This window comes from Nannospalax galili, unplaced genomic scaffold (genome assembly GCF_000622305.1).
Source record: "Nannospalax galili isolate Female #2095 unplaced genomic scaffold, S.galili_v1.0 scaffold1264, whole genome shotgun sequence".
Classification (NCBI taxonomy): domain Eukaryota; kingdom Metazoa; phylum Chordata; class Mammalia; order Rodentia; family Spalacidae; genus Nannospalax; species Nannospalax galili.
In genome coordinates this window covers 332,990-343,130 of record NW_008351636.1, presented here as the reverse complement: position 1 = coordinate 343,130, position 10,141 = coordinate 332,990, and the positions used below count along the sequence as shown (strand labels likewise).

General features: G+C 43.8%; 1 protein-coding gene across 1 annotated transcript in view; it reads left to right on the top strand.

Annotated features, from left to right (window-relative positions):
• The window catches only part of Ephb1 (EPH receptor B1), a 514,312-nt gene that overhangs the window by 446,229 nt on the left and 57,942 nt on the right, over window positions 1-10,141 (top strand). Inside the window, exon 12 of the mRNA XM_008848545.3 lies at window positions 7,645-7,860. Coding sequence (XP_008846767.1) covers window positions 7,645-7,860 — 216 coding nt within the window. The remainder of the gene's footprint in view (window positions 1-7,644; window positions 7,861-10,141) is intronic.

Here is a 10,141-nt window from a genome sequence, read left to right as displayed (position 1 = left end):
CACACACACACACACACACACACACACATACACACACACACAAACAAACAATGGAAGATTTTATCTTACCTATCATACAGACTACAACTCACCATAGATACTGTCCTACCTGTGAACCTGTGTGCCCAAAACTGCTGGCAGCCATCTGCCTGCATGATACTTTTTATTTTTACAAGTGGAGAACAGAGATGTCACAGAGTAGGATTTACATCTTCCTGGGAAAGCTGGAGGAGGTTTCAAAGAGAGGGAGAACTTCTCTGAGAATAGAAAATGAGGGTTTTCCAGAGCATTGGGAAGCAGACAGTAGACTGTTGGACCTAGTGGCTTGGTATATGCAGAAGTCAAAGCAAGCACAGGCTGTTTGACAATCCACAGCAGCCTCGCAGCCTCTCCAGCTCCTGGGAACAGAGTGGATGTGATAGTGGGATTTCATTGGAAGCTTCACTTTACACACTACTAAAGCTGCTTTTGCCGGGCAGTGCTCGCTTGTTGCCTAGGCTGGGTGGTTAGGCAGTAGGGGTTTTTATTGGGGGGAAATTTACCATAGATTGGGGAGCCTAGACCCATGCATCCTTGAGGGAATGCTTGACCTCTATTTTGAAACTCTAATACCTAGCACAGTGAGCCCCTGGTAAATGCTGGCTGAACGAAAATCATGAATGATTATTTCTGGAACAAAGCATGAGGGAGTGGCAGGAGGGTTCTAGTAGTTTTGTGTGTCCATGGCCTCTCATTCAATGTCTTTGTAACCACATGAAAGGCATGCTCTGTGCTTTCCTGGGGGTATTCATTTATGAACAGAGATCTCCTAGAGACAATCAAATAAACATGAATTGAAGGCAGTGTTAGAAGAAAAATAATTTTCTGGACCAGCCTCAAGACGCTTCAAGAGTCATTTGTTTCCTTGTTGTCTCCTGATTCTACTTTAGAAAAGTCACCACATGATTTGAAGGCTGTGATCAGACTCCCTCCCTGGGACATAATTAGGGCAGGGAGATTCATTCTGCAGGAGCCTATGAAAATCAAAACCCCACACCAGGGCTCCTCCCAAACCCTTTTCCATCTAGGGCCCAGGACACAGAAGCATGTTGGACACTGGCACTTTTCATAATGAGGAGGCCTAGCACGCAGGGGGAGAAAACCTAGGGGCAAGAGAAGGAGCACAGGAAAAGAGAGGAGAGGGCACGGCAAGAGGGTGGTAAGAGAAGGCAGCACCAGGAGCAGAAGGGAAACGAAGCGTTTCTGACTGCTCACACCTCATGGAGGCAGGTAATCTATAAATCTAATTTCAGCCTTACTACTGAACCCTGGAGCATAGCAACATTAATTGATGTATCTGCTGCTTGATAAAATTGAAAAAATAGGTCATCAGTTCAGTTCTGCAGGGTCCATCTTCTGGGAAGGGGGATAATTTTAGGAATACCATTCAATGAAGAAAGGAAAGGAGTTAGTCCTCAAATTGTACAGCTGTTTCCTCTCCTCCAACTCCTGGACTTAACAGCTTTGGGAGGGGCCGCCATTCTGGCCCTGGGTCAGAGCTTCAGTGATCCTCGCCTCCTTTTCAGCCACCACCCTTTGTTCCTGTCTCTGTAAGATTTAGGGATCCTATCTTCTAGAAGGATTGGAAACACTCTGGAGGTGGTTTCTCATTATGACTTTTATTTTTAATGACAAGGCTTTGGATTACATAGATAAGCAAATATTTCCTCCTTGGGCACTCACATCTAATGGAGCTCATCTGTTGTCCCTTCTCTAATCTTCAGAAGCATTCCCAGGGCTCAGATCCATGTGCGGTGCCTTAGTTAAGAAGGTCAACATGCTCCAAAGTAGGACCTTGTAGTTGCTGTTGGTTCATTCACAGATGGTCATAAGTGGAAGGCTCTTGGAAGTCACTGAGCAACATCAAATGGGACACATTTCTTCCTGGAAGCTCATTCAAGGACTGAAGCGAGAAGTTAGCAGCCAGGGAAAGGACATCAGACTGGAAGTCCTGACACAGGGAACTGCCATGGCTTCTGCTATGAGTCACCCTGTGGCCTGGAGCAAGTCCGTTAACTCAATTTTCCCATCTATAAACTAAAGGCAGTGAGCTGTTGAGCTTGAAAGTTCTCTTCCAGTTTAAAAAAAAAAATCTATGATTCATTTTCTTCAAACAAATCAAATAAGGGTTTCATTTCCTGAAGTGGATTTGTCAATGAAAGCTGAAATACCTAAATCCTTCCTGTCTAATATAAGGGCCGGCAAGTGGCTCAGTGCATTTGCAGGAAAGCAATTTCAGCAGGAAGCCCTTCAGAAGAAGACAGCTTAAATCACTCCACCCAGGTCGGTGCTTCTTCTCTATACTGTGTCTGTTCCCATTTGCTCAATATGGAGCCGGGTTGCTTCCCAAACCCACCAAGAAACCGGGTGTGTATTTTTTGTCTTGTTCTGGGTGTTCTTACCTCCACCCGTTCTTCTTGGGAACCCATACTAATGAACTGAGTAAAAAGCAGTTGAGCACACCAGGAAAACTTAATGTATTTACATCTTTAGGTTTCACTGAGATAGCAAATTCCAGGGTCAGAATTCTGCCCATGGAGATATGTTCTTCCCCATACAGCCTAAAGAATATGTTGCCCTTTGTAGGGTCAGCATATTCCAGGGGACAAGACACTAGACAGGAGTTAAAAAAACAAAACAGATAAGAGCAGCATCATTAGTCACAGGTAATGAAGGCTATGCTAGGCCTTCTCTACACAGCATTCAAGCAGCCATTACCAGAGAATCAGAAATGGAATGTCAGCAGAGAAACCATTTGCCACTTGGGTTATTTGCTACTCAGGATTCAGATCTCTGGTATAACTCAAACCACACAGAGTGCTTTAAAGCTGATCCACATAGACCCCCCCCCCGGACTTCCTTTACCTTTTCTGTGAAAATGATACAAATGCCTTCCTTGCCTACTGCCCAGTACCAAGTTGAACATATTCTGTAAAGTATGACTTCGTTCAAGAGTCAAGTAATGGAAGAAATTGATGTTTGTTAGTTAATTCAAATTTCAAGCCCATGGTATTGAGTCTCAGTCATCTCCTACTACCACTGAGTGAGTGGCAGGGCCTATGAGTTCAGAATATCTGTTAGGTTGGGCTTCCAAGGACAATAACCCTAGTATGTTCCCTACACAGTCAGGAAACCATTTAGGTACCCAGGTCCAAGAAGATCCAAGGAGGAGCTGTCTGAGAAGATAGGATGGCCTGTCTAGTGGTTGCAATGATCACGGCAGCCATCTTGGTTGCATGGACGCTGAGTGGAGCCTTTCTGTGCATGGCAATTCATTTAGCCCCAGCACAACCCAGGAAGAGCGAACACTATGCTCATGTTTTAGCGGTGAAAATCATTGCCCTGGAGGTTGGAGCACTTGCTCAACCCGGTGAAAAGCAGAGCCTGGGCCCAAACTGTACCTATTTGGTTCTAATCACTTCTGGCCTCTGTTCACCTCAGAAACCATAAGGATGTCTGGTCTAGCTTTTACAGAAAGATAACAAGGTAGCCCTAGGAAGTCTGCAGTGAATTAAAGCAAAATTATAGACACACAGCCATACACACTTGTCAATACCATTCTCAGCATTGTTTAGAGCACCATCATTGCCTTCCCCAGAATGCCAGCTTCTTTAGGGAGATACCCACATTTCACATGTTGTTGCCTGTGCGTACAGAGAGGGAACGCAATTGAAAAAAAAATACAGACTGCATGACTTATAGCTTAGATGCATTTTGTGTGTGTGTGTTCTGCAGAAGATGCCTGAGGACGTTCTAAGTGGCTAAGCCCCCGGAGACCAACACAGGTGCTCCCAGAGGCCAACTGGCTTCATGAGAAGAAACTGACAGAAGTTCATTAGGGAGAAGAAAGATCAGCATCACCCCTGCCACATCCATCCTTCACAGATGGGCAACCTGTGCTCAAAACCAGTCAGACTTTCCAAAAAGCTGAGCTGTATTTTCTTTTTTGAGCTCATTAGAAGAAAATGCTGTAGGAAAACCATTCAAGACAGAATGGGAGGTAGTTGAGAACTGAGTTAGCTTGGAGCAATGGAGCTGGAACTGACCTGGAAGCCTCCTTCCTGAGGACTAGCTCTCGTAGTTCTGGAGGATACTGTGCAAGTTGCCAAGGGAGAAAATCAATCAATGGTCCAAACCCAGCTTTAAAACCTAATCACCACAACGACCAGTACAACAAGCTATAGTGTGCAGTAGTGACACTTTACTTTGGGGGTAATCAACAGCTATCTAAATGGACTTAACACCCTCTCAGTGGGAGGGAACTCGTGGATGGCACTGTAAACATAGCCAAATACACATGGCTGGAGAGGTCATAGATCCAAGAGAAAACCCTACCTAGGTCACATCCCCAGACAAATGTAATTTCTTACTGTATGCTAAATATGGATCCTTCTATTTACAAACAAGCATACCATTCACTACTCTTCAAAGAAGCTTCTTTTTGAAAAAGATGGAGACTATTTCAGAATTCCACAGCTGGTCACAAACTGAGAATAAGTGTCTGAGAGATGCTTAGCCATAAGTGTCACATCTACAATGGAACCTCTATACCTAAGGCTCATAGAACACAGCAGAACGGTGGGTAGAGAGAATACTAATGAATACCTCAACTCTCACCAGCAAAGCTTCTTCATACAATAGAGTGTGATGCATACAGAAGGCCACAACTGGCCAAAGTGTACAGAATAGGAGATTACAGAGTACGTGTCCCTGGACAAGACTCCTATATTAAACCTCACCCACCCACAGCTCAAGGACCATTGTGGAAGAGGGGGCAGAAAGATCGTAAGAGCCCAGGGTTGGTGCATGATCATAAGGAAAGTCTTCCAGGCCTCTGAGAACTTGCTCATATGAACTTAGAGCAATGGTGACAGCATACACAAGACCCATGAAAACTCGATCAGACAAAAACCCAGCAGAGAACTGGGGAAATGGGCAGTAGTTCCCAACTTTAGCCAAAGAACTAGTGGCAGCTGATTACTGCTGGATGAGGGAGAATTGGTCTTCTTTAAGGGAGTGACTCTAGATAGGCTACCTAGAGTCCAGTGCATAAACTTGCACTGAGGGTCATCTGGATACACAAGGTTGACTCAATAGGCCTTAATATATATGACAGAATGCATGAAATCCAGTGGGGGGCTATAGGAAGGTCTGGGTGAGGGAGGGGGTCTAAAGATGATTAAAATATTCTGTATAAAATGCACTAAAATTCAATAGAAATATATATTGAGAAAAAAAAGAATTGAGTTAGGAGTAGTGTGGTACATGGGGTACGACATTTCCAGAGTATTTGACAACTTCTCCTCTACAAGGTTTTAAGAAGGGAGCATCAATTTGTTTTGCTTCTTCAACTGGTCAGAGAAGTAATCCCCCAAAGATGGAACTGGGCTTACAATCTTGCATAAGGAATAACCTCCAACAGTTACTGGCATCATTGTTAGACTTCTTGATCATTGATTTTTCTTTTTCTGACAGAGGATGTGTTCTTATAGCAAGTTTCCTATGCTTCCTTGCTTTTGTTGCATAAAAAACAACTTTTGCAGGCTGGACAGTTGGTTCAGTGGTTAAGAGCACTGAATGCTCTTGAAGAGGACCCGGGTTCAATTCTCAGCACCCACAAGGCAGCTAACAACCATCCTAATTCCAGTTCCAGGGGATCCAATGCCCTCTTCTGACCTCCTTGAAGGACAAAGGTGCACTTACACATATGCAGGCAATACACTTATACACGTAAAGATAACAAATAAAATATTATAAAAAGAACAAAACTCTTTAGAAAACCAGTTTAGCAAGAGGACATGCAAAAATGACATGTCCATCCCTATTTAAATGAGATAATGCACGTGAGTGTATTGTGTAGCATCTTGTATCCAGTAGATACTCATTAAAGTGGGGTACTTCACACAGGCTATGCTTTGCGTATTTCATATGAGGACTTGGAGGCACAGGGTGTGTTTAGCAATAACTAGATGAGACCCCAGGTGTCCCACCTCGCCTTTAATCACAGCATTCTAGTGTTTGGGCTCTGCTCTATTTACAAGACACAACATATGACCCTTTGGGGAGCAACTGGGTGGGGCTGAACTAAATGGAAAGATAAGTCCCTGGCAACATGACTCTGATTTAATCACTATCTGCAGAGACAAGACCCAGGAGTCTGGGGATGACAGAAAGAAGGCACATTCTGTTTGCTGAAAAGCATGTCTCAGTCTGGAGAGATGGCTCAGTGATTACAAGCACCGACTGCTTTTGCAAAAGACCTGAATTTGGTTCCTAGCACCCACATGGTGGCTAACACCCATCCTTAACTCTAGTTCTAAGGAATCCTACACCCTCTTCTAACCTCTGCAGGAATTGCATGCATGTGATACATTTACATACATGCAAGCAAAACACTCATAGACATAAAATAAGTAAATAGATAAATTTAAAAGGGAAAAGTCTGTCTAATGAGAAGGGCAGCCATGCTTGAAACACCGAGCCTGCCAGTGACTGGTGAGAGAGCAGTACTGCAGCCTAGCATGACAAGGGGTACTTGCAGAGTTCCATGTGCCAGACAGAGTAGACTTTTCCCTCCTGACTCCTGTGAGGTGAGCTTGGTTATCCACAGTAAAGCCTGACAGCCCAGAAATACCCAAAGGAGGAGGCTGAGTAATTGACTTTTGAAAATAAGAAGAGATGTATCAGTCATTCATTTAACTTGTGCTTGTTGAGGTTTGGGTTTTATTCTTCTTCTCTGTTAAAGTTTTCAGCACTGAAAACACTGTGGAGACCACAAGTGATGAGGGTTCTCATCTCAGAGTTAGAGTCAAGCAGCAGAGACAGAGGGACACAAACACGTGTTCACAGTCCCAAACTTGTGCTTGGTATGTACTAAGACTAATACATCAATGCACTGGAAGACAGTGGTCAGAGAATGCTAATTCCACCCAGGGAGTGAGGAGTCTGGTGTCCTCTCCGAGAGAGAAGCATTTAAACCGAAAACAAAGGGCAGATAGGGACAGATCGAGGGAGTAATAAACAAGGAATGGTGCCCATGAGGACCCCAAGGCAGACAGAACTTGCCTTGAAAGAACCAAGAACCTCCAGTCCCTGTGGCTTTGTGTAGCAGGAAAGTGTGAGTCCAGAGCCCCAGGCAAGGCAGCAGCAGATCCCTGGGGTCTCCTGACCTGTGCTGAGGAGTTTGGAAATTCTCCTTAATGCAACGGGAGGCTATTAGAGAGTTTAAGCCAAGGAGTGACATGGCCTGATTTATGTCTTGAAAAGATGGCTCTGGCTGCCATGGAGAGAATGGATTATAGGGGGCAGGTGCAGGAGGCTGTTACAGGTGATGGATGGCGATGACTTGGTGGAATGGTGGCAATGCAGAGGGGGAAGAGTGGAGAGGTTTGAGATGTAATTTGGAGTTGAAATTGACAGGGCTTGGCAAGAAGAGAGCAGAACATTCAAGGAAAGGGATGAGGAGGAGGGGAACAGGGAGAGGCAGCGATGAGCTGAATGCTGGGTGCTGACCAAAGGCTGACAAGCCATCAGCCATGCTGTCTAGGCTCCTGTTCAGCCGCTGTAGCCCATCTTAATACTGATTCCCCTTTTGTCTTGTTACAGCAAAATGATGGGCAGTTCACAGTGATCCAGCTTGTGGGGATGCTGAGAGGCATTGCCGCTGGCATGAAATACCTATCCGAGATGAATTATGTGCACCGGGACCTGGCTGCTAGGAACATTCTGGTTAACAGCAACCTGGTATGCAAGGTGTCAGACTTTGGCCTCTCTCGCTACCTCCAGGATGACACCTCAGATCCCACCTACACCAGCTCCTTGGTGAGTCATTGGTCTTCTTGGGACAGGCATGATATGAGTCAAAGGTGGCCAAAGGTGTCTGAGGCCATATGACTGAGCTTATTTCTCCACTTGTGGAACCAGATGCTGCATATCCCAACCATTCAGGAGAAACAACAGTGGCCAAGGACTAGGCCAAAGCTTTCAGGAACGGGCTGTTGTCTACTCTGTTGTCTACTCAGAAGCCATAGTGTTCCTTAGCCAGTGGGAAGAACAATTTTGGAAGAGATGAATCTAGAGACTCCAAATAGGCAGAGAGTGGCAGCTGAGACATCTTTTGAGGGAAAGCAGCTCCAGACAAAGTTGAGACTTTCAGTCCCCAGTTAAGTTAGGCAGTGTATCACCAGAATCTTGTTCTCCTTCTTTCCTTCTACCTTGCTTCCAGAGAACTTTAAGTGCCAACTATATGCTGAGTGCTCTCAAATCTGATCTCCTGCTCAGCCTCTCCCTCTACATCCTAAACAGCTGTAATCATTTGTATCCCATTGTCTCCTTCACACAATTCCACTTCGAACTTTAACAGATCCAAAAGAAAGTACTGGCTTCATTCTCCAATGCACCCCTCTCATCTCTCCATCTCCATGGCTGGTACCACTTATCCAGAGACTGCAACCCAAGAGTCACCATTGATTTCTTCCTGTGCCTCAACATCCCAGTCTGATCCTCAGTGACTTGTCCAGGGTCCTAGGAAGCCCACTCCTCCTTTCCCCTCCATTGCCACCTCCCATTGCATCTCTTTTACCTCAACTGCTAAAGTGGCTGTCTAACTAGTCTTTCTGGTATCTATTCATATTCATGACCAGCAGCATCCTTCCCTGCCTGCCGGTCTATCTGCTTTAAACCTCAAAAAACGCGTTTTACAAATTAAAACAAAAGGGGATGGAGAGATGGCTCAGCAAGTAAGAACACTGGCTGCTCCTGCAGAGGTCCCAGATTCAAATCTCAGCACCCACATGGCAGCTAACAACCATCAGTAACTTAAGTTCCAGGGGATCTGATGCCCTCTTCTCTCCTCTATGGGCACTGTACAACATGGGTGCACTTACACACATGCAGGCATCACACTCATACACATAAAATAAAAACTGAATTAAATTAAAGATTTAAAGAACAAATTAAAACAGGGAAGCAAAAGCAAAAGAACTGGTGAATGACAGTCCTCCCAGGCAGGTGTCTGTAAACTTTTCCTTAAAGAGCCATCTGGTTAGTATTTTAGTTTTTTTTTTTTTTTTTTTTTTTTTACCAAGAGGCAAAGTCAAGGTTATTATGTAAAGAATTATGTAACCATTTGCAATGTGAACCTTGAAAGATGATAAACACCATTCTGAGCTCATGAGCTATGAGAATGGGACCAGCCAGATTTGACATTCAGGTTAAAGTGTTCTAACCCATGCCCAGAAGCATCAGTTTCAACAGTCACATGTGTCTTCTTTCATATTTTTCTCATTTTAATAGAAAAAACTTCATTCTGTAAAATGGAGATCATCCTATGCTATTTTCTCTGCACATCTGTGGACCTCCTGGGCTTTCTTACTCATAGAGTAGCTTGCTAAAACATAGTGAATAGTCACACTCCCCCAGGAATGTATCCATCTTCAGTATTCTGGCCATCACTGGAGGTGATCAGTCTTTAAAAATGTGCTAAAAATCCATGGCTGAAGAACTGGCAGAGCTATTAAATGCTCAGACTCACAACCAAAAAGACACAAATGTGCTAATCCAGAAATGAGAAATGGACATTTCTTTTTTAATTTGTATTTTCACACAATCACCAGAATTCATATTCTCTCTCTCTGTCTCTCTCTCTCTCTGTCTCTCTCTCTCTCTCTCTCTCTCTCTCTCCCTCTCTCCTTGGATTTTCAACACCTGTTTGGTGATGCTGTTTACATTAGGAGTGTTACCCCTCTATAGTTTATGATACAGTTAGAAGCCCCATATGTTCTTCTAATTGTAAATTCTGTTCTTTGACTTGCAAAATGGTTGAGATTCAGGTAGTCAAAAATACCTATGTTTTCTTAGGATTCTGGTTTGTTTGTTTGTTTGTTTGTTTTTAATTATTTATTTAATAACCATATAATTAGAAGAAGCATTTCATTACAACAGCATTGACATATTCAATTACAATTTCCAGAGCTAAGATGCATCTCTTTCAAAATTGTGTATTTTTAGGTTTACAGTTGAATTGATACAGTTATACAATATTGTACTCAGTATAAACCCTATAAGACATAAAATTAAATGAGGTTTTAAACTTTAAAAAGAT